General features: G+C 50.2%; 1 protein-coding gene across 11 annotated transcripts in view; it reads left to right on the top strand.

The window, feature by feature from the left end:
• The first annotated feature begins 8602 nt into the window (after nucleotides 1-8602).
• Nucleotides 8603-27417, top strand: part of UNC13A (unc-13 homolog A) — a 57802-nt gene continuing 38987 nt past the window's right edge. For 9 of the 11 annotated variants that reach the window (XM_045853096.1, XM_045853091.1, XM_045853099.1 and 6 more), the window contains exons 1-8: nucleotides 8603-8752; nucleotides 17998-18027; nucleotides 18683-18782; nucleotides 20620-20737; nucleotides 22060-22183; nucleotides 22830-22903; nucleotides 23733-23787; nucleotides 25608-25643. In XM_045853096.1, the coding sequence (XP_045709052.1) occupies nucleotides 8731-8752; nucleotides 17998-18027; nucleotides 18683-18782; nucleotides 20620-20737; nucleotides 22060-22183; nucleotides 22830-22903; nucleotides 23733-23787; nucleotides 25608-25643 (559 nt within the window). In that variant the 5' untranslated portion in view covers nucleotides 8603-8730. Of the gene's footprint in view, nucleotides 8753-15571; nucleotides 15620-17997; nucleotides 18028-18682; nucleotides 18783-20619; nucleotides 20738-22059; nucleotides 22184-22829; nucleotides 22904-23732; nucleotides 23788-25607; nucleotides 25644-27417 lie in introns of those variants that run through there. The other 2 variants (XM_045853093.1, XM_045853100.1) reach the window with 2 other exon arrangements.

Genomic DNA, 27417 nt, shown 5'->3' with positions numbered 1-27417 from the left:
GAGGTCAAGGATCCAGACCCCAAGTCAGATGGTGTTCAAACTCAAGCTGAGTCCCTACCCAGCTGTAGGATCTCCCGTTGCCTGTTTCCCCATCGTTTGAACAGCCTCCTGGCAACCCACACTTAGTAGGGCCGCTGTGGGGAATGCACGAGTTAAAAACATGCTGAGCATAAACCAGTCCCTGTTCGAGCTAACTGCTCACCGGTTGGTTATTCTTTGTATTTTATCACTTTGCTTTGGAAATGGGCTGGCCACAGGTAGCTCTCTTGAGTAGACAGTTGGCTGAGAGCTGGCTAGGATCTTTCCAGGAAGAGCAAGCATATCCACTCCCAGGCCTATCCCTAGATGCATCAATGTTAATCCCAATAAAGTTGACATCCTGTTCCTGAACATAATTAAACATGGATTCACCTGGACATTGCTGTTCTTCTTTTGCATTCTGGAGCCAAAGTTTTTATGTATCTTGAGCCTCAGATGTTTTTAAGATCCTGGGGTGCTTGGGATATCCGGCCCCCAAGGCGCTTGCTTACACAGCTTTGCTTAACGGTGTCTTAATGGTTGTTCTAGAAGCATGAGAGGCGGAAGCCCTGGTTCAAGTGCAGCTGTGCTTCTTACTGCCTGCTCAGTTTGGGCAAATTCAATGGCTTCTCTGATGTGCCAATTTCCCTCCAGTCAAATAAAACATCATTGAGGCCCTTTTGTGGAGGCTTCTCAGCCCTCTTATCAGGCCAGGTGTGAGTTCACCCTGTGTCCAATTAGTCTGGGGTGGGGAAGGAGGACTCAGAGGGGTGGCATGAATGAGGGTGCAGCCCTGAACTGGGGCACATTGAGGGGCTTGGCTAGGGCAGCAGTGGCATCATGGACCTGGAGGTTGGAGAGAGCAGACGTTTGGTGTTTTCACTGGTCACTCTCCTGAGCTGGACTGAGGCCTAATGGCAAACGAGCCTTACATGCTCCTGGGATTCTCACACTGAACAAAGCACCACCTTGGCTCCCAGCGTCGATCCTTTGTGCTTCAGTTTCCTTATCTGTAAAATGGAAATGATTGTACACACATGGAGAGATGGCACGTAACAGGTACACAGGAAGAGCACAATAACTGTGGAGAGGGAGTTCTTGTTTTTTTTCTTTTTTGTTTTTTAAAAACTATAATTTTAGGGGATTTGGGAGAACAAGAGCCAGTAGAATGTAAGGGTTAAGGGACCACCTGGGCTGCTGGGTCTGAATCCCAGCTCTGACATTTTCCTGTTGTGTGACCTAGAGTGCTAACTTAGCATTTTTGTTCTCAGTTTCCCTATTTATGGGGTGGGGCAAATGTAGGTTTACAGTTGTAACCAATTTCCAATATAATAATTAATAAATAAAAATACAAGAATAAAGTCTGTGTTTTGCAAGTCACAGTTTATTCTTATATTTTATTTATTTATTAATTATCAAATTCAAAAGTGGATACAACTGTAAACCTACTTTTACCTCACCCTGTATAAAATTGATTATGGGAATTAAACAAGTGAATATTTGTAGAGTTCTGCCCAGGACCTGGCACACTGCAGGCATTTGTAAAAAAAGTTAACTTGCTTCCAGCAGGTCCCTGGCTCCAGGCTGTCCCCAGCCCTGGGATCACCCCTTGGCCCAGTGCTGTCCCTGCTGGTCACTCTGGGGACTTTGGGCTTAGACCTCACCTCCAAGCCCAGAGCCCCGTCTCCTATCATCCTAGACCAATCTCGTCTCTTCCTTCCCTATATATCCCACCCCATCTCATTCTCTTGGCCAATTTAATTGTGCGCTCTCTCTCTTTTTAAACAAAGATTTTATTTATTTACTTTTAGAGAGGGGGAGGGAGGGAGAAAGAGAGGGAGAGAAACATCAATGGGTTGCTTCTTGCATGCTCCCAACTGGGGACCTAGCCCACAACCCAGCCATGTGCTCTGACCTGGAATGGAACCGGCGACCTTTTGGTTTGTAGGCTGGTGCTCAACCCACTGAGCCACACCAGCCAGGGCATAATTGCTCTCTTTTATTATCAGCCCTTCCTGGGCTAATCCAGCCCTGCAGGTCAGGTCCTGAAATTTGCAAGGGGTCAGAACTGCCCTCATACCATTAGTTCTCTAGGAAACAACTGCTTTTTTATTCCCATTTTATGGGCAATAAACCAAGAATGTCTTCATTGATTTCTCTTTGTCACAAGTAGACACATCAGGAGGTCCTGCCCAGACATTGTGCTCATCATGCCCTCTGCCAGGAAGGCCCTTCTTCCAAGTTTCACCTTATTTATTGAACCTCTTCACTCTCCAGCTTCCTTCTTACAGGAATCCTTTCCCAATACCGCAATCAGAGCCTCCTGCCCCACCTCCCAGCCCTTCTTCTTTCCTTTGTCCCAGCCCTGACCTTAGAGATTGGGCTTAAGGGAGATAGCATATGTCAGGCACTCAACACATTGCCAAGCACACAATAGGCCTGTAGGAACCACATGAGTACTCTTCCCCTCTCCAGTCATGAGAACCTCATGTTCCATTTCCTCTTCTTCAGTATTTCCTGCCCCCTACTCTGCCCAGCAACCAGGGCAAGGCCAGTGACAATAGAATTGCCAGAAGAAAAGGTGAGCATAAGGCAGTCCTGAGGGCTCTGAATTCTATGTTCCCTGCACTCACTGTCACTTGCTGTGTAATAACAGTAACTAGAGTTGGGGGTGAACAAACGTGGAGGGCAGACCCCAGGGTGTGATGTCTTCATTTTGGCCCTGGAAGCCAGGTGGCCCTTTGTGCTCTGTCTACACTCTGGCTCCAACAAATGCTTGCTGAACAAATTGATTGACATCTGATTCATATCTGTCCCTTCTGTGGAGCCTCGCACAGTGCCAGAAACACCAGATGTACACAGTAAAGATTAAGAACATATTGAAGACCAAGCAGGGTGTTCTTGGGTTGAGGCTTTGAGAACAAGTTCTTTTCATTCTCTATTACAAAGCTGAGCAGACGCTGTGGAGAGGGAACCTTCTCATCTGAAGCCCAGATGTGTCCGTAGCAGCTCCTGGCACAAGAGGTGGGCAAATTTTGATAAGAGTGAGGTCCCTGGGGATGGCCAGGAGCTCAGACACCCAGGAGGAGTATGTGCACATTTGGGGGGGAGGGTATTTTTAACCACGTGTATGTGTGTTTTACTTTTCATCAACTGTGCACCCTTTCCCATCACTTATCTTTCAGTGACTTTCTCTGTGGGTCTTATAAGATGGTGGAGAGAGGGCAAGACATCAGAAGCCAAGAGAGAAGATTTCTGAGTTTGCAAAAGACATGGATATAGATACATAGTGAGGAAAGCAGGGGAAGGAAGGAGCCACAGAGAAGGGAAGGCGAAAGAAAGACTCAGACAGCATGGCATAATCAATGGAGAGATGAGATAGCTCAAATAAATAGTTTTGGAATAAGGAGACCTGTTGGTGGGAGCAAAATGGGGCACTGGTTCTTTAAAATTGATTGGATCTGAGTGATCAGTTTATCAGGGGCTTTGGCAGAAGCAGAGAGATGAGAGAGTGAACAGTGGAGACCCATGTGTTAAACATATTGAGATATAATTCACCTTAATAGATTAAAGATGAAGTTATCCAGGTGTCCCAATGATGCAGGACATGCATTTGCTAAAATTCAGCACTCATGTGCAATAAAAGGAAAAAATCTTAGCAAACTGGAAATAGAAGTGGATCTCCTTAACTTAATCTTCTATTAAAAACCTACAGCAGATACCATATGTAATAGTAAATATTAAAATGTTCTTTTCAAGATGGGGAACAAAGCAAGGATGCCTATTGTCATGGCATCTGAGATCATATTGGTGGCCCTGGCCAGTGCAGTAAGACAGGAAAAAGCAATGAGAGGTTCAAAGACTGGAGAAGAAAAAATGAATGAGCTTTTATTTGCAGATGACATCCATTGGATACAATGGATGACATCAATGGATCTGCAGATACAATTACTGGATTGGATTGGAAAAATGAGAAATCTTGTTAGGTGCTGGAGCCAGTTGTACTCCACATTCCTGCAACTAACAGATAAAAAAAAATGTAATCTAAAAAAAAAGCCACATATCCATAACACAAAATACACAAAGCATTTAGAAATAAGATTTAGAAATAAAAAACAAAGGTGTGCCCCAGTTTTATGAGAAAGTTGTAAGCTTTACTGAAAAATATATGGAAGGATTCATTGAATTTGTGCTTTGGAAGATTCAATATCACAAGAGATTATAATTTTCCCTATTTGGTTAAAAATTCAGTGCAATTCCACCAGGTTCGACCAAGTTTCTCCATGGAACCCAACAAACAATAAAAGCGGAACAACCCATGCACTCCCAAAAGAGGATAAATGGGGTGACTAGCATGATTATCAGATAGCAAGGATTGCATAAAGCTTCTGAACAGGGAGAGATGGCCTGGGTCAGAAGAGAGAGCCAGGACAGACCCACAGATGGGGTAGACATCCTGCAGCCCTGCACACATTTCAGTTGGTCTGTGCCCATTGTGAATTATACATGTATAAAAACTTGCTTCGTGACAGTTTCCTTATTAGGACAATGGATTGTCGATATGAAAAAAACGTGCAATTGGACTTTATCTCACTCCACACTCTCAAATCTGTTCCAAGAGAGGTCAAGATTTGACTGTAAATAACAGAACTCTAAAAATGTAGAAAATGCTGTGAAAATATTTTTATGAACCCAGGAAAAGCAAAAAGTCCTTACACAAAACACAATGTGCATACTGCAAAGGAAAAGACTGATCAAATTGAAGAATTTAATATTAAATCCAGAGACAGAAAGCAGATTAGCAGTGGCCAGGGCCTGGGGGAGGAGGGGAGAGGAGTGACTGTTCCTGGGAATAGGGGTTTCCTTGTGGGGAGGGGTTGGAAATGTTTTAGTATTGCATTGAAGTTATAGTTGCACAATGTTGTAAATGTACTAAATGCCACTGAACTGTACACTTTAAATTGGTTAAAGTAGGTCCTGGCCAGTGTGGCTCAGTTGCTTGAGTATCATCCCACAAAGCTAAATTTTGCTGGTTTGATTCCCAGTCATGGCACAAGCCTGGGCGTGGTGGGCTCAGTCCCCTGTCTGAGATGTGTGCGAGAGGTAACCGATCAATGTTTCTCTCCCTCCCTTTCTCCCTCCCTTTCCTTCTCTCTAAAAAACAAATGAACAAACAAATATTAAAAATGGTTAAAATAAATTTGACTATGTGTATTTTACAGCAATATAAAGAAAAGAAATTTAAAATTAAGAGCTTCATAGAAACTCCTATTCCAGGAGGTGAAGCACAATTCCTTCCCCTTGAGGACAGGCTGGGTTTAGCTATTTGCTTACAAAACAGCAGAGCAAGGGCAAGAACACTAACTTACAGTGGGTAAACCTGGCAAGCAGCACCTCACCTAGGCCACCAAAATTAACATCACCTGTGATGTCACCTGGCATCAGGGACCTCTGGTATGATGTGACATGAAGGTTACCCCACTTCTGTGGTCTTACCCCTAAACCCCATAACCTCGGTCTGATGTGGATACCGGCCAGCAGTATCCATCGCTGCAGATGCTCGTCAAAACACGAGAAAAACATACACACGGACAACTGAGTCCTGTGGAGAAATAGGTACGAAACAGCCACGCTCTCTAGTGGAGAGCACCCCGTTTTCCCACCCGAGCAGGCTTTTATTAAGAATACAGATACAGTTTGTGGATTACAGTCTGGCAGGGAAGATAAAACAAGTAGGTAGTTTTCCAAGGTGCTGGCAGAACTCCCGCTGGGATTCTGGGCTGAGATTTTGGGGTTTTATCACTTTAAAAGACTACAGGACCTAAAAGGCTAGTTTCGTTTCCTGCTCGTGCCTTCATATTCTAATTCAAGAGCATCCTCCAACAAGCAGATCTCACAGGATCTTGCATACTCTACATCCCAGGCCTGATTACCCCAGGGGTCCACCGACTCTTGTCTGGACTGCACTGCTCCTGTTATTTCCACAGGCCTGAGTCAGGCAGAGGAGACAAAGGCAGCCAGGAGTCTTGGATTTCTCACAACTAAGAACAAGGACTCAGGCTTTGACAAAGCTGAGGGGGCAAAGGTTGATGTCAATCACCCCTTCATTTCCACAGCCCCCCAAGTCCTTCCCTGAGGCCTCCACATGACCATGCCCATCTTAGGCGATTCCGACCTTGGGAAATCTTACCCATCATTGGCTAACTGATCAAGCATAGGGGGACAGCACAGAACAGGCAACATTCATGCCAGAAAAATAAGTTTTGTCTCCTTAGTGGCTCCTGGTCCAGAGGTCTCTCACTCAGCCTAAGTTGCAGGGGCTTACAGCTTCCTGAGACCAGGCAGGGCAGACCCCACCAATCTAATAATAAGAAAATATCTACCCTGGCTGGTATGGCTAAGTGGTTGAATGCCAGCCTGCAAATCAAAGGGTCGCCGGTTCGATTCCCAGTCAGGGCACATGCCTGGATTGAGGGCTAGGTCTCCAGTGAGGCAACCACACATTGATTGAGAGTTTCAAAAGACTCTCCCTCTCTTTATCCCTCCCTTTCCCTCTCTAAAAATAAATAAAATCTTAAAACAACAAAGAAAATATCAGATAAAGTTAAGTCAAGAGGCTTTCTACAAAATACCTGACCAGTACTCTTCAAAAGTGTCAAAATGATGAAAAATAAGTAAAGACTAAGAAAATCACAGAGGGTGGGGACAAGGAAATAAAATGAAAAAATGCAGTGTGGGATCTGGATTGGATCCTGGACTAGAAAGATGAAACCCTGGTGAAATATAAAGTCTGCTATCTGGTTAATAATAAGTGCCTATGCTAATGTTTTCATTTTGAGATATGTGCCCTACAACCCCATGTATGATGTAAACATTAGGGGAAGCTGGGTGAAGGGCTTACAGGAATGCTCTATCCCTTTATTCTGTAATTCTTTAACTTTTCTGTATATCTAAAAATTTTCCACAGTAGCCCTGGCTGGTGTGGACTCAGTGGGTTGAGCACCAGCCCGTGAACCCAAAGGTCCCAGGTTTGATTGCCAGTCAGGGCACATGTCTGGGTTGCAGGCCAGGTCCCTGGCTGGGGGTGCTCAAGAGGCAACTAACAGATGTCTCTCTCACACATCAGTGTTTCTCTCACCTCTCTTTCTCCCTCCCTTCCCCTCTCTCTAAAAAATAAATAAAATCTTAAAACAATTAAAGATAAAAATTTTCCACAATAAAATGGTTATTTAAAAAATTAAGAGCTTCTGTTCACAAATGACACTGTAAATAGAAAGAAAACAAGCCACATAATTGGAGATATTTTTACAACACACACATGAAATCAACAAGGGATTTTTATCTAATATGGACAAAGAACTAAAAAATCAATAGGAAAAGAGTCAAATTTAAAAAATGGATAAAAGAATTGAACAGGGATTTTACCCAAAGAAAAAACCAATAATCACATTAGAAGTTCCCCCTCATGAATAATCAGGAAGTAAATCAAAACCAAAACTGGAGTTCGCCCCCTCCACTTCAGCACAATTCAAACACTTGTACAATTCAAAGTGTTAGCAAGGATGTAGAGCAACCAAATGCTTATACAGTGTTGGGTCAATATGAACTGCTGGAGCAACATGGGAAAGCAATTTGATGTCATCTGGTGAAGCTGAGCATGTGGGTGTCCTATAACCATCCAAAGTTACCCATGTTCACCAGCCTATATTTCTAAGAATGGTCATAAAATCTTAGTCTGTAGTAATCCCTTAGTGGAAACAATCTTTAAAAATAATCCTCACCATAGGATATGTTTATTGATTTCACAGAGAGAGGAAGAGAGAGAGAAGAGAGAAACATTGATTGGTTGCCTCTCATTGATTGGTGCCCGATAGGGGATCAAACCCACAACCTAGGTATGTGCCCTGACTGGGAATCAAAACCACAACCTTTTGGTGTACGTTGGACGCGCCAACCAACTAAGCCACCTGGCCAGGGCAGTGGAAACAATCTTAATGTCCACCAACTACAGAATATATAAATAACCAAGGGTGTACTTATTCGAAGCAATATGGCAGTAAAAAGTGTATCTATTACACCCACCACCTCTGGCACTGTTTTAGGCATTGGAGATACATAGCAAACAGGTTTCCAGGGTACTGGTCCACGTGGAACTGACCAATTATATGTGGGGAGGGGTGGTGAGCAGAACTGTGCCAGGGCCCAACCAGTGGAGGAGCTGGAGTCTGGGGGCGTCCAGAAAGTAAAGGCTCCGTGTAGGGGAATCAGGGAAGATTTCCCGGTGGGGGGTTATGTTCGCACTGGGCACTGATGGATGAATAGGAGTTTTCCAATTCCACAAAGGAGCGAAGGATGGGATCCAGTCTGAGCGTGTGCAAAGATCCACAGGCTGAGTAGCGTAGAGCGCCCTCAGTCACCCTGGTGAGGAAGCCCCAACCCGGCTCAGGCCCTTTAAAGCCCTCCCCGCCCGAGCCCCCGACGCCCGAGCTGGTGGCGCTCCCGCAGCATCAGGCGTCCCCCGGGCTCCGCCCGGCTGCTTACGTCAGCACCACGTCAGGAGCTGTCCGCGCCCCCGGTGCTGAACCAAGATGGCCGGCGGCGGAGGCCGGGCCCCGGCGTGAGCTGAGCTCCGGCGGCAGCCCTGGCCATGCACCAGCCCGGTGGCCTCTGAGCCCGACCTGACGGTGCCGGTCCTCCGGCGACCCCGGAGACATGTCTCTACTTTGCGTTGGAGGTAGGAGGCTGCGGGGCGGGGGCCGGTGTGGACCCGACGGGCTTCGGGGTCCGTGTGGATGCGGCCGGGCTCCTGGGAAGGGGGGCGGTTGAGTAGAGCGCACGCGGCTGGACTTTTGAAGGGGCAGTCCTCGTAGACGCGACAGGGCGCCTGATCCGTGTAGGCGTAGCTGGGCTCTCAGAGGGGTCCTGGCGGCAGCGGCTCGGGTGTGTGGACAGGGCTGCACGCGGGGGTCCGTGTGGACAACAGCAGAGATCCGGAAACGGTCTAAATTGGGGCATCTGTGTAGACCAGGTTATTAGGGGGTCCATGTGGAAGGGGCCGAGCCGCAGAGTTCGAAGGAATCCTGCAGGGTACTTGGCGGGAGTCCTGCACTGTGGTCTGGGCAGCGAGTGCTCATGGATGCAGACTGAGTTCGGAATTCGAAGAGGCGTGCACGGGAGGGGTCTTCCAGCCCGGACCGTGTGAAATTTGGGGGCGGGGGCTCGGCCATTAGGATAGCAGCGAGCTAGTGACACCCTGGCCCTGGACGTGGAGGATGACTGTGAAAGGGGCTGGGGAGCCCCCTCCCCACGTCCTGAGAGTCTGTGATGGGGGTCTTAAAAGGCGCTTTTTCAGTTAACTCTTAGGCTTCCGGAGTTGGAGGCTGCGGGAATCGGCGGGAGGCACCCCGGCTCGCCTCCCCAGCCAGCCCTTCAAAACGTGCATTCAGCCTTCTCTGCAGGGAGCCGACCTCTTGGAGGTGCAGTGCCCCCTGCACTCCTCCCGGCCCCTCCTCACCTCACCCACTTCGTGCCTAAGCGAGGGAGGGAGAAAAGGGTGGAGCTATTTTGGAGCCCGAACGCCATCTGTACCGAGGCCCACGCCCAGGCCTGTGCTCCGCATTGGGGTGGAGGAGGGGGAGAGACGCGGGAGGGGCATGGCCTTTCTCACCTTAGGAGGCTGGGGTGGGGGAGAAGCCCGCCCGCTAGGACCCCGGCGTCCCGGGCACTCCTGCTGCGAAGTCAGGCTTTGGGAAACCTTGGGCGGCAGGGGCGGTGGCGAACAGGGGTACCAGGATTATAGGTCTCAACCTTGGGTTTTAAAGACTGGGGTCCGCCTCCCGCACCCCTAATCCCTTCAAGAAGGCTGGGGTGGGGGAAGAGGAGTGTCAGCCAAGTCGGAGACGTCAGGTTTCCAGAGGCCTTGGGCAGCGGTGGTGCGCGTGTGTGTGCGTGTGTCTCTGTGTGCCTTCGGGAGAGAGCGCTCGGAACCGCGGCCTCCGCCTGGACCCGAGTGGGCGGGCGCGGGAGCGCAGAACCGTCCCCGCCGCGCCTCTCCCTCCCACCCCTCCCCCTCGGCCGCTCCATTCACAAACCTAGCCCCGCCCTCCGGCCCCCCTCCGCGAGGCTTTCCACAGCTTTCCGGGTGCAGATCGCGCGGGACTGGGCGGGCGTGGACGCGGGTTCTTAAAGGGACAGGGGCCTCCTTTCTCTGAGCTCGTTCTCTTCGGGTGGGGCTGTTGGTGGCAGAGGGCCCACAAGATCAAAATTCTACTCATCCAACTCTTGGCATATGGAGTTAGGGGAGTGGAGAGGTGGAAGGCTCCCCCGCGCCGCGCCCCGGCCAAGTAACTTCCACGGACTAGGCCCAAGGGGAGGGGGAGGTGAAGATCTCAGTTCCCCACTGGCCTCTCTCCTCTTCCAAGTTGCCCCACACTTGTGAGGAGGTGGAGTGGGGAGTGCGGAGGTTGGGAGGCTGGCACTGGAGGAGGGGACCTATGTGGGTGCTCTGACTGACTTTCTGCTCTTCCCACCCCCACCTCACCCTGCCTCACATCCTCGGAGTTCAGTTCTTCTGGAAGGTTTGCCTCGTTGGGGAGGAGGGGGAGAATCTCACCCTTCACTCTGATGCAGACAGGAGGCTGGGATGTGGGGGTGGTGTGAAGGGGGTGCAGTAAGAAGGGTGAGGCTTCCTGAAACGGGTACCTGGGGGAAGAACTGTGTTGGGTGATTCTGTCACCAGTAGGGTGGAGGGGTGGTCACTTGGGAGGGGCAAGGCTGGGGGTGAGGTGGGGCAGGTAAAACCCTAAGGTGTAAGTAAGGTGGGGGCAGTATGATGCTGGGAGAGGCTGAGGGGGAAACTGGGAGAAGTGGGGAGAGGGGGAAATGCTAGGAGGGGTGGGGGTGGCCCAGTGAAGCCAGGATGGAGGACGGGAAGAATAACAGAGAAGAAGAGGCAGGGCAGCAGTGGAGCTGGGCTGAGAGGGGTTTCCATGGATCTGAGCTTATCCTTGGGGTTGAGGGAACTCCTGGCCACCCAACCAGGGGCCTTGCCACAGGTACCCGCACCTGCACGCACATGAGCCGGCATCTTCTAGCCAGACTTGCCCTGTGTGGACAGAAATGCTCAAGATCCACCAAGGCTCCATGAAAATGACATTCCTGTGACTACACACATGGACAAGTGTGCTCACATGTGAACACACACATGCAAATATCCTGGACACAGTCTGCTGCCACAGACATGGTCCCTGTGATATGTGTGTGCATGTGTATACACATATATCCACATGAGTTTGAAGTATGTTCACAATATCTATGTCTCATAAACATCTGCTTATGGCCTAACATGCAAGTGTATGCTCATATATACATTCTAGGTTCCCAAATCTAGAAGAAACATATATATATATATACTCATAAGCACATGCCAAGCCATGTGTGCACACATGAAAACACTTGCCTGGACACTCAAAGCAGCCCCTTTGAACAGGTGAATGATGATGCATACAGACACATGCTTATGTACATAGCTTCACACAAGTGTGTACACCCATGCAAGTAAATGAAATGCCATAAAACTGCATCTCACACACACACACCAATGTATGTTTCTAACTGACACATCACCTGCAAGTCCACAGGTACCTAAGCTCATCCACATGCAGTTCCATATGCAGTCATACCCTACTCCCCAGCACATATGTGTAGACCCTCACCTGCATTGGGATATAGCAATGTCCCTCCAAAATGCACATACACAGCTATGTATACACACTTGCCTGCCCCGGTAACACAAGCAAATACATAAGCAAACACACATAAATGCAAGCTTACCTCACACCAACACATGGGAGGCTACCCTATATAGGTCTTGTCTCTGCCCCCTCTCATTTCATTATTTATGTGGAGTCCCACCCCTGCCTCTAATTCATTTGCTAGGTCTTAGCAGAGTTCTGAGGCTGCTACTACCAAGAACTTCATCTGGTTCCTTCATGCAGTCATTCATGCATTTACTCAGCAAGCATGAATTCAGTGCCTACTATGTGCCAGACACTGTTCCTGGCACCCAGCCCTACTCCTGGCCTCATGTTACTGCATTCAGAGTGGGAATGAGAAGAAAGGGCTGAGGGAACCTGGAAGGGGGTCATCCAGTGCTTTTTTTGTCTGGAAAGCCCGCCCTGACATCCCCACCATCATTTGGCTGGTCTCAGAAGATGAGTGGGGAGCTAAGAAAAGAGAGAAGCAACACGGGCAAAACTGAATCCACTGGAGTGGATTCAGTTCTAGACCTTCCCATGTGCCTCCTGGCATTTGCAAGGCCATTCAATGTTTTTAAGGCTCCATAAATATTTCATGAATTAATTTTGTGTAAAGTTAGCAAATGTGTTTAAGGATGCATTTGCCTTACAACTAATAATAAAGCAATCAAAAGCACCATTATCTAGCATTCTAAAAGCAATATTGAGGACTTTTATGCTCATTGCCCTATTTAATCCTCACAACAGCCATTTTACAGATGAGGAAAACTGAGGCTCAGGGAGGGCCAATGACTTGCCTAGTGCCACAGAGTCAGAGTTGCAGCTTCCTGACTCCACAGCCTACTGGGAGTTGAGGTTAAAGGTTGAGCCTCCTCTCAGCATTCAACACCTGTGAGACAACCAAGTCCCTTCCATGAGGTGAAAATCTGTCTTGGGACTGCCTTCTTTCTTCATTCACTCAGTAAAAAGACATGTCATGATCTCCCCATTTATCATGGCTATACTCCTGCTGCTCTCCCAAAAATCCTTCACAAATCCTTCTGCCCCTGACTGCCCCATTTCTGATACCACCCAGCCAGGAGGGGTGTGCATCTGTGTCTTTGCTGTTACCATCCTCAGAAGATGCCGTTCAGGATTGGCTCTGATTCATCTTTGGGGCTGTAATCTTAGCTGCTCCCATAACCTGCACCTCACTCTTCTCCCACATACAATGGCTTCCTCTGTGAGATGCTAACCAGGATATTCTGAGTCCATCATGTCTGGGTTCGAATCCCTAAATCCACCACTTCCTGGAAAGTCCCATACCCTCTTCATTCCCCAATGTGCCCATCTGTAGAGTGGGCACACTAATAGCTCCTATTGCCTAGGATTCCTGGAACTGTCCAATGAAGTGAAGGGCACAGAGCCATCAGCACAATGCTTGTTCTGTGGAAAGGTTTAATAAGTGTGAGCCAAAGACAGAAAAAAAATCAATGATGCTGTTTTTATTAATGGGACCTAAAAGCTTTCTTGAAGGGGGTCCGTGGGTGTAAGACGTTTCCTGAGCACTCATTGAGTTTTCAGGGCTGTGGAGGGCTCAGGAGTACACAGGTTGCAAGAGAGGTGCCAAGTTCTTTGGAAGTACACAGGACGGCGTGTTCAGAACCGTGGACAGCGCAGGGAGGGCGCGTTCAACGCGGTGAACAGCTTGCGGGGTGGAGAGACGAATGGTTCAGCACCGTGGACAGCGGGGCGGGGCGCTCCAGGAATTTCGAGCCTTAGGCAGCGCCTGAGCCTCTGGGCTGGGTGTCACTTGCAGAGATTTGGGAAGAAGAAATGACGTCATTTCTTCATGTAACACTATTTAATGAGCACCTGCTATATAGGCCCGGCCTAGTTCTGATACCTAGTAAACAAGAGACAGAAATCCCTGTCAAGATTCTTGGTGCGTTTTTTACATCGGAGGTTCTGGCTTGTTTCTGTCTTTTGTTGGTGAAGGGTTCTATTTCCCAGATTCCAAACCAGCCGGATCAGTGTCTTTATCACAGAGCTCATGTCCACTATCAACATCACATATGAAACTGCCAAAAATTCCAGAATTTATTTCAGAATTCTCTAGGCTTCCGTCCTCATCCCTTGTAGTAACTTCTGACACCTGATAAGAATGTCCTGTAGGAGAGAGGACATTGAGCCTCTTCTCTTAAGGGTAGGAATCCTCTACTTCCCATCCCCACCTCCAGGCCTGGCAGGTCATGGACCAAGTACCCCAACACCGGAGTCTACCTCAATTAGAATCCAGGGGTTTCCAGGCCAGCGGCACATTTAAAATCCAGCCAAATAAAAGTAGTAGTGAGCCCTGGCTGGTGTGGCTTGGTGGATTGAGTGCCGGCCTATGAACCAAAGGGTCTCCAGTTCGATTCCAGTCAGGGCACATGCCTAAGTTGCAAGCCAGGTCTCCAGTAGGGCGCATGCAAGAGGCAACTACACATCGATGTTTCTCTCCCTCTCTTTCTCCCTCCTTTTCCCTCTCTCTAAAAATAAATAAAAATCTCTCTTAAAAAATAGTAATGATACTATTAATAGTAGTAGTAATGATAGTATAATAACGCTGATCCTAATACCGACGAAGAAGAAGGCGGAGAGAGAGGAAGAGAAGGGAAGACTAGAGGAGGAGGAAGAGAACCGGCTTGCTCTCCCTCTCCCCATTTCCCAGATGGAGAAACTGAGGTCCAAGGCCTGGCAGCGCCTGTGAGGGGAGCCCTGCTCCTGACTCCACTGATTCTGCCGGAGCCGCCGTCTGCCTGTGCAACCACATCAATCAGCCAGTGCTGACGGGGCCCCCCAGCGAAGGCGGCGCTGCTGGCCGCGCCCGACAACGCGAATCTCGCGGTGTCTCTCACCAGCAAGTCCGACGGGCCAGCAGCAGGCACCGCCCTGACCCGCCGCTCCCCGCGGTCCAGCTGCCCCTGCCCTCTGCGCCCGCGTTATAAATAGCCTCTTGCGTGTGACCAGGAGCTGGCGGGGGGCGGGGGGGGGCGCTTCCGCCCCAGTGACCTCATTGCCCGGCGAAGGTGGGGACGGTGGCGGGCGCGTCTGTGATGGTGAAGGTGGCGAAGGAGGCGATGACTCGGGATCATTTGCTGAGGGAAAGACATTTATAGAAGGGAAGATGGTGGGGGGCGGGGCGGGGAAGGAGGGAGAGAAAGAGACTTGGTTCTTTTTGTGAGCCCTATCGGCCCCTCCCTGAGCCCCTCGGCGTGCTCTCCCCGCCCCCCACGCGTCTCCTCCGGCTCCCAGAGCCCCTTCCCTCAGTCTCCTCCCTTCCTGCCTCTGTCCCAAACCCTGCTGTGAGTTCCCTACCCTGTGAGCTCTCCTCCCCACTCTAAGCCCCCTTCCCTGATCCCCCTCTCCCACCCTGGGTCCCCCCTCGTTTCTCTGAGTCCCCAAGAGGAACATAAATTGGTATCGTTATCCTAGACTCCCTGAAGGGGCCTGGGGGCCTGAGCCTGGCCTCTGCTGTGGGAGCTGGGTCCCTCCAGCAGCTTCCCACTGCTGTGGACCCCAGCCAAGCCCATTGTCCTCTGGCCTTCAGAGGCCTGGGGAGCAGGAAAATGGGTAGGGGAAAGGAATGGGGACAAGAGAGACAGAGACAAAGGCAGAAGGGGAGGAAGGAGACAGAAAGACAATGACAGGAGTGGAGAGAAACAGGACAGGAGGAGGGGGACAAGGAGAGGTGCCACACACCCCAAACCCCCCACCAGGAGAGTGTGGAGGACAGACTTTGGAAGACTGGCCTCCTCTCTGAGCCCTGTCTTGATCTGTAAAAAGGAGACACAGTGGGAGCTGCAGGGTGGAGCATGGGCCAGGTGAGGCTAGACCCCAGTCACCCCACCTCTATCCCCCCAGGGCCTCTCACTTACCCACCTCAGCTTCCTCTGTCCAGCTCTTCTTTCCAGGCTCTGCCAGTTCTCTCCCCCTGCCTGCCCTCCCCAGTGGAAATCTGCATGTCTCCTGTCTCCGTGTCTGTCTCTGACTTTCTCGACTTATCATCTCCACCCCCTTCTTCCTCCTTTTCCTCTCCTCCCCCTGTAGGCCCCTCTGCATGTGCCTTTCTCAGCCCCTGTCTGTGTCTCTCCCACCATCCTCCCACCCCTCCCTTCACAGTCACCAGGCAAGCTGGAGCTCCCCCAAGGAGAGAGGACTAGAGCTCCCGATGCACACAGTCCTAGGTACCCCTGAGCTTCTCTCAGCCCCAGGGGTGAGGAGCTGGGTAAAAGAGGAGGGCCATGACAGAAAATACAGGGGGATACAGAAGGAGACAGACAGACAGACAGAAACACACACATGCAGCCAGATCTAGAACAGCAGGGAGACACTGAATCCTAGTGAGACAGAGATGGAAGCCCTGAGAGGAGAGTTCACTTGCCTAGGGTCACACAGCATGGTAAACTGAACCTGACTCCACCTGACTCCACATTTCCCAGTGCCCGGCCAAGAGCTCCCTGGTCACTCTACCTCTCAAACCCAAACCGGAATGGGGATATGATGCCCAATCATTGACATTTAAAGTCTGGATCTTTCAGAAGCATCAGGAGGCACTCATTCCCTCTCTCACTCTGCCACTCTGGGGAGTTCACTCAGTGCTTCTGTGAGTCCACCCTGCTGCTGCTGCTGCGAAGCACCCCTTCCACCAAACAGGAACAAACAAGATTTACTGACAAGTATTTAGGACCACCTCACTGCCCTCCTTTCATGGGAATTCTCTCTTCACTGGCTGCATTCAGCTGTTTTTGCATGGCAGAAATTCAAGTGATGGGGACCAAGATACAAGCAAGATGGGAGGCTGTGGCATTTGCCCAGAAAAAGTCCAAACTTGACTCTCAAAAAAGAAGAAAGAATAAACCACAGTTCTGTTACTAGAAATTTATCCTCTAAGTTGCTTACACACACTCTTCAAAACATACTGGAACACACCAAGGCCTACAGAGGGTGTGGCGTGCTACTGTCTGTGCAGGAAGTAAAATGCGCCTGTGCTCCTGGTCGCCGGGGCCAGACTATCTGTCTCTAGTACCTGGTAACGCTGAGTGCACTTGGGAGGGAGAAGGAAGGCTAGCGTAGAAAGAACCTTATTCTCATTGTAAAATTTTTGGATAAGTTTGATTTTGTAAAATGTGTGTGTGTTGCCTACTCAAATAAAAACATTCATTTGCAAATTTAAAAAAGGTAGCAGAAACGTGGAAAGGAGGAGAGAGGCTCAGTTTGGTAACGGATTTTAGGTGGAGGTGGAGAGTGAACGATGGAGAGAGATGTTGGGGCCAGCTGCAGAGGGCAAGAGATGTTGAAAGTGAAAGTTTACTATCCTGTGAGAAAAGCCAGGGAAGAGGGAAATTGAATCATTAGGGCTGTGGGTTATGTGAAATCTGAAAAGACTGGACCACACAGGACCCTGACATATATTCAGGTTGTACCTTCCACGGGTAAGTGGGACTGGACAAGCTCGAACAACCTCCTGGCCAGGACCAGATGTCCTGTTCTACCTCCTCTAGTCCTCTGCATATTGAACCTCAAACCTGGGGAGTGTTTGGTAGGACAGGCTGAGCTGGACAGTTGGAGGAGAAATCTTGCTAACTTGACAGGGGGATAGGGTCACTGGAGATTGTCTCTCCTCTCTCCCCCCTCCCCTTCTCCTCAACTGTCTTCCCTCTGTGTCAATCCTGGAGGGCTTCCTGTAAGAGGCCTTTTCTGTCACCTGCCCAGCTCCTTCTTTTAAATCTTGTTCAATTAAGGGTAACGACATAGCTGGAGGGGAGAAGATTTAGGAGTATTTGATATGGAGGGAGGGGGCATGGATTATCCCCAGGGTCCAGATTCCTTCCACCCCTAGCTCACCTGTCTGATGGCTGCTCTCTCTCCCTCCCATCCCTGCCTCCCTTCTCTCCTTATTTTTCCTCCTCTCCTTGTCTCATTGTCTCTGTCTCTAATTTTGCCTCTGTCTTTATCTTCTTTTTTATTTTTTCCTGTTTGTCCTCTGTATCTGTGTCTTTTGCTCTCTATCCTTGCCTCTGTCTTCTCTCTGTTTCTGTGTCTCTCTCCTGTCTCTCTTGCTTTGTCTCTATTTTGGTCTCTCTCTCTCTCTCTCTCTCTCTCTCTCACTCTCACTCTCACTCTCACTCTCTCTGCCTCTGTCTCTCTCCTCCCCGCCTCTCTCCCCATTTCCCTTCCCTATCTCTGTCTCTCTCCACAGTCAAAAAAGCCAAGTTTGATGGTGCCCAAGGTAAGTGGCCTCTATACCTGTCCTGTCCTATGTTGTCTGTCTGTTTGTCTATGCATCTCTTGGAGAGACCAGGAAGGGGGATCTGAGCCATTGGTGGGAGACTTGGGCTGTGTGTCTGCTAAGCATCATGGAGAATGTCAGACAGGGCCTGTGGTCCCAGCAATCACCTCAGCTGTCCCCTGAAAACCCCTTGGTGGGTGGAGCTCACCCTGAGCCAATAGCCGTCCGTTCCCAGGGTCCTAAGAGATAGGGTGGGGACTCTTAGATCAGGCTCCAGGTGGGGAAAGTGAGGCTCAGAGAGGTGTTGGAGTTTCTTACAGTCACTTTTGTTCCCATCTGGGACCTCAGTCTTCCCAGCTAAAAACCAAGATTGTTGGACATAGTTATTTTTAAGCAGCAGGATTCGGCATCCCCAAATTCCGTGTCTCCCTGCACCAAGGCCCCTCCCCTGTGCTCTAAGGGACTGGGCATAGGGGGAAGCTTGGGGACTGGCCTGGGAGTGGGAGGGACACACAGAAGCAGAGCATTGTGTTGGACCTCGGGGTCCCCCCGAGCACACACAGCACCTGGGAGATCACAGCAGGTTGACTAGAGTTTGGGAAGGGGCTCCAGGTGTGTCTGAGTCCCCAGACTAACCCTGCTCTCACCACCACAGAGAAATTCAACACATATGTGACCCTGAAGGTGCAGAATGTCAAGAGCACGACCATCGCTGTGCGGGGCAGCCAGCCCAGCTGGGAACAGGATTTCATGTTGTGAGTCTGGTCCCGCGCAACCTCCCCTTTTGCACCTTGCTGGTCCCACTGGGCAGAGCTGAACATTTGGGTGTTTTCTGGGACTTCTGTTCCCCCTCCCTCTGCCCCATGTCTACCCATCAGCTTTGCCTCCAAAGCACTTCCCAAACCCAGTCACTTCCCTTTATCTCTGATGCCACCAGGCAAGTCTCCAGTGCCACCAGCCTCCACCCGGGTCTCCTGCTGCAATCTGCCTCTCACAATCTGTTCTTCTCCAGGCAGCCAGAGAGATATTTTTAAAACTGCAAATCACATCCTTTCATTCTCCACACTTGCCTGTGGCTCATCAACCTCAGAACAAAAACCACATTCTTCCCCATAATCCCAAAGAGGCCTGGCCCCTTTGACTTCCCACCAGTATCTCCCTCCATCTTTCCTGGCTCACCTGCCCCAGCCACAGCCACCGCTGCAAGGTTCCTCCAACATGGCCAGCTTGTTCCTGCCCCAGGATCTTTGCACTTGCTCTTCTCCCCACTTCTTGGCCCTCCCAGTTAGCTCCTTCTTATCCTTCCTGTCTCAGCTGTGTCCCCTCCCTGACCACTACTGCCAGGCTGCAATCGAAGAATCATTTCAGGCCGTGCTACCAATTGTTATTTCAGTCAAATTAGTGTGAATTCTGGACATATTTATGGCCCCTGACCTCAGACTGTGAGCTCTAGGAGGGTAGGGCTTGGTTGGTCTCTGTTGCTACTCTCACCCCCACACCAACCACAGGGCCTGACATTCAATATGTATTTGACTAATCATTGAATGAATTCATGACTTGGACCCTCTTCTTGACCTGGAGCCATTCAGGCCCTCCTATTACATCCTGCCTACTCTGATGATGGGAACGTGTGCCATGCTCTCTGCTAAGGCTTTGATTACATCAGTTTGCCCACAACACTGGGAAGGAGGATGCTACTGTAATCCTCATTTTACAGATGAGGAAGCAGAGGACCAGAGAGGCTAAGCCACCTGCTCAGTGTCACACAGCCTCTACCTGGAAGAGCTAGGATTTGGTCCAAAGCAGCCCTCTACCCCTGAGCAGAGCCTGGCTGGGGACTGTCAGTCCTGGAGGCCATGAGAGAACCCAGTTGGGATCCTGGAGCAGAGAAGCATATAGGGAAGTAAAGGAGGAGCTTGCCTTACAATTTTCAGGAAGATGTAAAGCAGGAAGGAACAAGGTGGTCCCCAACTCCCTGAAATCCAATAACTGAATGACCAGGTTACAGCCAACATATATATGCAAGAACATTTCTTAAGATAAGTCTTTGGAAAATTGGTAAATTCAGTGAATTAAACATTCACCAAGGTTTCCCCCCAAATCTGCCTATGTATAGTCTGGGGCCTGCTGGGCAAGTGCTCAGGGATAGGATCATTTGTATATTCAGGGATGTCCCCATGCAGTTGGACAGAGATGACACTTGGAAGGATGGAGGCACTCCAAATGCCCTTATCCTGGGATAACAGGGGCCACAAAGGGTATTTGGGCATCTTTCTCACTTAGCCAGCATTCTCGAGGTTTGAAGGTTTAAGGAGGCACCAGGCAAGTTGAGGTGTAGGAGGTGTGTGATATCTGTCCCACCCCTTCCATCCCAGCTTGGAGCCCTGGTTCCACTGTGAGACCCTGAGCACGTAACATAGCCCTCTGGCCTCAGTTTCTCATCTGTTAAACAAGAATCACTGTGTTACCTTCCTGCCTAGGACTCGCCCAGGGCAGGGTTTGAATTTCAATTGGCTGTATGTCCTAAGGTGAGTGAACTGACTTTTCTGAGTCTCCATTCGCTCACTCCTGCCCCCTCCTCTCTCTCCTCAGCGAGATTAACCGCCTAGATTTAGGGCTGACAGTGGAGGTGTGGAACAAGGGTCTCATCTGGGACACGATGGTGGGCACCGTGTGGATCCCCCTGAGGACCATCCGCCAGTCTAATGAAGTGAGTGGTGGGCTGAGGGTTAGGGAGGAGTGCCTGGGAGGGGCTTAGAGGCCAGTGACCTAAACAAGATGGACATCGACCTCCATCCCTTGACAATGTTCATGTAGACATCTGCGGCTGCAGTTGTATCTCCAAAGTCACCAGGGTCTAAACTCATTCCATCTTATTTGCCCTTCCTTTCATGTGCTTCCACCTCATGGCCCAGGATGGCTGCTGGAGAACCACCATTACATTTACATTTCCACCAGGGAAGGGAAAGGTGGCAAGGGATGGAGTTTACCCTCCAAGTTAAGGGCCAAACCTAGAGGTTGCTCTTGGCATTTTACTCACATCCCATTGGCCAGAACTTAGTCTTGTGGCCCCCACTAGCTGCAAGGGAGTCTGGGAAATATAGTCTTAAGCTGCATAGCCTTGGAACCAGCTAAAAATGCATTCCTATGGAAGAGAGGGGAAGGGATATTATGAGCAATTAGCACTTTGTGCAAGAGGAAGGCCACACAAGCCCTGAAAGTACTAGACAATCTTGGCCTCCTGACCTTAAGTTTTTCCTCCTCCATTTCATTTCCCCATGCCGAGCCCAGCAGCATCTTATTACCCCAAGACCCTTTCCTACCCTCTCCACATCTCCCTTGGGAGTCCTTCTTGATGGCACCAGCTCACATTGCCAGCCTTATCTCCCTCTGTACCCCGACCTCCACCCCTTACAGGCCCCAAAGAAACCCTCTGAACCTTCACATAAGCTGTTTCCTCAGCTTCCAGTGTCCCTCCCATCACCTTCTAAGCTCAGCTCCCATGTCCTATCCTCCGGGAAGCCCTTCATAACTGCCCCCTGGATACATGCAGAGGACCCTGGACTTTCACCCCTACCAGCCTCTCCCTGGGGCTATGGAAAGCAAATTCCACAGAACATCATTCTCGCTTGAGATAAAGAAATTGAAGTTCAGAGTGGACCCCACCTGCTGAAAGGCTTATGTCCCTAAACCCAGGGGTGCTGGTTCATTCACTTAGGGAAGGATTTCCGTACAGGATTGTGGGAGCACCAGGGCCTTTATATGAAGCTAGGGCTGCCCCTGCTGACTCCACAGGGCCCTCTCTCTGGATCTTTGACTCTGGGTTCCCTGGACAAGTCCCCATGGTGCCCTGGACTGGGCTCTTCCCTCTGAGTCTCAGTTTCCTCATCTGTTAAGTGGGGGTGTGGCCCTGGCTTCTGGAGTAGGGATGAGTTGGGATGAGGGAGACAACTCATGTTAACAGATATCTGATCCACCTCACCTCACCTCATCTGGAACCTGACCCCTGTCTTCATTGCTCCCTACACCCAGGAGGGCCCTGGAGAATGGCTGACTCTGGACTCCCAGGTCATCATGGCGGACAGTGAAATCTGTGGCACCAAGGACCCCACCTTCCACCGCATCCTCCTTGACACCCGCTTTGAGCTGCCCTTAGGTGAGTTTGGGGGGCGCAAGACCCTCACCCAGTCCCAGGAGAATGGTCATGCCTGGGTAGGTCCATACAAGCCTCATCATGAGGGCCAAGTTTCCTCTCTCTGGGGACAGAAGATTTTCTGGGTTTCAGCGAGTCAGATGAGGTGTGCACCTGCTGTGTACAGAGCATGTTCCAGCTCCTACAGGTCACCAGGGGGAAGCAAATGCTTCTTGACCCATGGGATGGAGGTCTGAGCTGCCCTGGCTGGTCCTTGGTGAAAGATTTGGCTTCAGGGGTGAGCTGGGGATGGAAGAGAGACAGAGACAGAGAAACAGAGACAGAGAGACAGCAGAGATAAACAAAGGTAGAGACACAAAGAGGCCTTTCCACCTTTCCTGGAAGCAGCTCAGGAAGCAGCTCATCCCACATCCCTTGGGACATCATCCCTCCAAGGACTCATGGCTCCCCCACCATTGTGGTGCTAGGGTACATCTTCTCTCCCATTCCACACCCATCCCCAAGGCAGTGCTGGGACAGGGAGGAAGCAGGGTGCCACCCTGTCCCCGGACCCACTGGAGACCAGCCCTGTAGGCCTGTAGGATACACTGGGTGTGTGCTGAGGGGACAACAGGGGCTTCCAGGATCACAGCCAGGACTCCCCTTCCAGACATTCCTGAGGAGGAGGCCCGTTACTGGGCCAAGAAGCTGGAGCAGCTGAACGCCATGCGGGACCAGGATGAGGTGAGTATTGACATGGGGGCTCTTTCCTTCTTGCATCCGTCTCTCTTCACCTCCCCATGTCCTCTGCTCTGTCTCTGTCTCCCTGCTTATCTTCCCCTATATCTGTGCCTCTCACTCTTCATAACCCGACTAAATCGGTGACTCATATGGTCCTGTCTCCAAGCAGGATGTCAGCCAGGAACAGTCTACCAAAAATGTGATGATGATTTCAATTGACTCAAGTTCTGCGTTTGCCGAATACCCTCAAGGATATACAGGGGCCCTGAAGCAGTGCTCACACCCCCTCTCTGCCCCACAGCCCTCAATTCCTCAAGTCACACTTTCAGGCTTTCTTAAAAATTCTCGTCCCCCACAAGCTTCAGCCCCTGTACCTCCGTTCTTCTATGCCACCCCTTCCTCGTCTTCTTGGCTCTATATCCCCACAGTGCAAAGACCCCTGTGGCCCAGAGAACAGACTTTAAGAGGTGAGGGCAGGGAAGGAAGAGCGGACAAGACTACGATGTTCTTTAGTGAGAGGTGGAGGGCAAGGGGCCAGTACTCGCGTGTGAGTAATTTTTGTCCAGCCTCATTTCTCTGTCTCTCTCTCCCTCCTGTCTCTCTTGTCTCTGCTTCTTTCCTTCGTGTGCGTCTCTTTCTTTTTTCTATATCCGTGTCTCCCTGCTTCTCTGTATGTATCTCTCTCTGTCTGTGAACATCTGTATCTTTCTCCTCCAGAGGGAGAGGATTGGAGAAGCATGAGGGTGTCAGGATGGGACACAGCAGAAGACCATCCTGGTCCTCTGGCTCCTGGCCTCTCTGAGATGTGCCCTCTCTCCTTCCCTTCCCTCAGTATTCGTTCCAAGGTGAACAAGACAAGCCTCTCCCTGTCCCCAGCAACCAGTGTTGTAAGTACCTCTCCATCCCTTCCTTGGCCTCCCTCCCCCACCCATGGCTGTTGTGTGTAACAGGCCAACCCCTCTCCAGAGGTATGGGTCCTAAGAGTGGGCAGTTAACGCTCACAGTGTGGTGGAAAGAAGAAGAGATCTGGGACTTGGGTTCAAGTTCTGCCTCGCTCTGTGGCTGCAGGCATGCCAGTGCCCCTCTCTGATCCCTGGAGTTGCTCTCTTTGAAACCATGCATCTGACAGCCCTTCACTTTGAGGGGTCCCAGAACATCTAGAGGCTTAAAAAACATTTTGCAGACGCCTTAATCCTGTTCATCAAACCCAGATGAGAGGCTCTTTCATGAGGCCAGCACAGGCCCCCAAGCAGCCCACAGCCAGAGGGAGCAGATGGACACTGACAGTCCTGCCGACATGTGTAAAACAGGCGCACAGATGACGGACAAAGGCTGTTTCATTTGCCCATTTTCTTAGATGAGGAAACTGAGGCCCAGGAGGAGAACCAGCTTGCCCAAGGTCACACACCCAGCAGGAGGCAAAGCCAGGATTTGAACTAGGTCTGAGGGACTCTTTCCACTGCACTGCGTCTATTTTTGCTGATGATGATCACGTTCCTCCGCCTACTGCCCCTGCATCCAGGCTGGAGTTTTCAAGACTGTTTATGTTCCTTGGCCCTGTGGACACTCAGAGGCACCCAGACCAGTTCTCCATGGGCCAAGGAGATGTTTCTTTCCCAAAAGTTCCTCCCGAGTCCTCTGGAGTGGGGAGGAAGTGACAGATCCAGGGTCGAACCTGAACCCATGATGCTTTGTCCCCACCCCGCACTTCACCTTTTTTCTCCGGTTCCATCTTCTTCCTTATCCCCCTTTTCTCCCTCCCCTGCTCTCTCACTGTCTTCCTGTACCTGTTTTTCACACACCCCCATATGCCCAGGATGGTGATGGTAGAGCCTAGTGGGGGAGCTGCTAGGGGACTGCGGTTGGGGGACCCAGTTCTGTCATAACTTGGGGTGTGTTACTGAGAAAGTCTCTTGACTTCCTTGCCTGGGGGGAAGCCACCACTTCCCAGAAGGAATTATAAGCCCCCTACCCCTATGAATGGGCTCAATGAAGGTTGTGGTGGGGGAAGGGCCAGACAGGCTGGAGGCAGGAGCAGATGACAGAGTACCTGGGCAGGTAGACTGAAATGAAGAGTGGGTTCAGTTTGGGAATGGAGACCCACCTTCCAGCGTTCACCTCCAAGTCCTGTTAGGAATGAATGTTCATGGAGGAGTCAGGCTTCTGGTCCAAGGCATTTCCCACAATGCCAGGCACTGGGAACGAAGAAGGGAGATGTGGTTCTCTTCCTGGCCCTGAGGCTCGGAGGCTGTGTGACTTGAGGCTGCTCATCCTACCCCTCTGAGCCCTGTTTCTTCACCTGTACGATGAGCAGGATGAGAAAAACCCACCTGACAGGGGTGTTTTAGGATTTCCTAAATTTAGGATTTCCAGTTCAATATTTCTTTCCTCACGCACCAGATAGGGGAGGGAAGGAGAGAGGTGTGCTGCCCCCAGACTTCAGAACAGATATGCCCCTTTTGTTACTTCCTGGCTGAGCCTGTGGTCTCCTCCAAAAACAGATATTCCGCCTTTCTCCCAAGGTGGTGAGTGAAGGCATGACAAATGTCAGTGGTTAGAGTGGTACTTGGGAAAAGATCCTCAGAGGTTAGGAGGCAACTGGGGTCCTGGATGGGAGGATGGGGAGAATGAGGAGGACTGTGGAGCCCCCCCTCCAAGTGCCCCCCTGCCTGCTCCCTTTTATTGTCTCTGCCCCTTCTCTTTGTAGGCAACTGGAATTATTTTGGCTGGGGTGAGCAGCAGAGTAAGTACTCAGCTTGACATCCTGGGAGGCCATGGGGAGTGGGTGCCTTGGCATCCCCACCCCCCCCACCGTGCAGGGAAACGAGGAGCCCGCAGCTGGCACACTGGGGCCCAGTGGCAAGGCCCCTTCTCTGCCCTCCTGCCCCGACTGTTAACATCTGTCTTGGGGCTCCTGCTCTGTCTGGTGGGGAGTGGGCACTGCCATTGGGGTGGAAGGGTTCAGCTGGGAGGCCTGGGCATTTAGACGGGAGACCTGCCTGTCTCCAGCTGGGCACTGTGACCCCCGTTCCCCCACTCCCCATGTATAACCTCCTCTCCTGTGACTCCTTCCTCTTTTTGTCTCCCTGTCTTCCTCCTCAACCTGGAAAAGTCACTCTGAGGGTGGGGGTGGGGAAGAAAGAGGGTCTCAGAGCAGAGGGCAGGGGTCCTCAGGTGGATATCATTCCCAAGACCTCCTTCCAAAGCCCCCTCACACACATCTTCCTCCAATTTGCCCCCAGAGGAGGAAGACAGGCCATCCCCCCAATTTGGATACCCATCTCTCTCCCTAAGGAAGAGTTCTCTAGTTCCCATGTCCTTCCTCTTCCAGAGAAATCCAGTCCTTTAGTCTGAATATGAATCTGTGCCCTCTTTCCTCCACCAGCTGGGGGCTCCTCCACCCCAACCCTTCCCCTGGAGGACAAACTCCACTCACCCCTCCCTCCAGGACCAGGGAAAGTGTTTACATGTTCTCCGATCCAAACAATTTTTGTCAAAAACGAGTCGGTCAGAAATCAATTTGACCAGAATACACATTAGGCAGAAAAGATTTGGTAACAACCAGTTTGCCACAAGCAAACAATACCATCAAAAACAGAGATGTTTTTGGTTAAATCCAATTTGGCTAAAGCTGATAACTGGGTGAAAAGCAAAGACCACTGGGCCAAAAGCAGAACCTTTTTTGGAGACACAAGTGTTTGAAAGTTGGAAACAGCAATTTGGTAAAAAGCAGAGTCTGGGTGAAAACAAAAATACAATCAAAAGCAATTTGCCCCTCAAAAACACACAATTTGTCAGAAAAAAAGAGTTGGGTGAACATGCACACAGCCTCATGTGACTTGGTTGAAAACATCTTGGCTTGGTCAAGAACAATTTGGTAAAGAGAAAGCCAATTTGGCCTAAGACCTGAATAACTGGATAGAAAACCAATTGGTCATTGGGGCAATTTGGTGACATTGACAAATTTTCCAGAGCTTTGAGGGGGATCGTCCAGGTTTCAGATCCCCCACCTCAGGCTTTTACAGGATGGGAGGGGACACGGTAGAAGGCTCGGAGGTCACAGCAGCACAAGTTAAATGAGAAACTGGGAATCCACAGTTGCCTTGGTAGGGCCAGCTTTGCCAGCTGAAAACGAATTAAGGCTTTCCTAAAGGTAAAATAACCGAAGGAATGTATGAATAAGTTTTTAAAAATTTACCACATTTTAAGAATTGGACTTATTTATTGAATATATATAGAACAGACACATTAGCTGGAAAAGAATTAGAAGATTAAAGTAACAAAGAAACAAAAATAGACAAACATCTGGGAAATAATACTTAAAGCAAAAATACTTAAACAAAAAATACTTAAAGTAATAAAAAGAGGGGAGCCACCTCCTTGGTGTTTAAAATCACCAGTAAATTGATGCTGTGGGCCACCCAGTCAGGGGGTTATTTATTTTTTGCACCCCTTTTCCAACCCAAGTGTTGTTTTCAAAATAAATAGTCTCTCCTGCCATGCAATGATCTAACATC

Source organism: Phyllostomus hastatus, unplaced genomic scaffold (assembly GCF_019186645.2).
Source record: "Phyllostomus hastatus isolate PE091 unplaced genomic scaffold, TTU_PhHast_1.1 phas_contig_98, whole genome shotgun sequence".
Taxonomy (NCBI): domain Eukaryota; kingdom Metazoa; phylum Chordata; class Mammalia; order Chiroptera; family Phyllostomidae; genus Phyllostomus; species Phyllostomus hastatus.
Note: the sequence above shows the minus strand (reverse complement) of the source record. Positions and strands in the feature narration are given on the sequence as shown.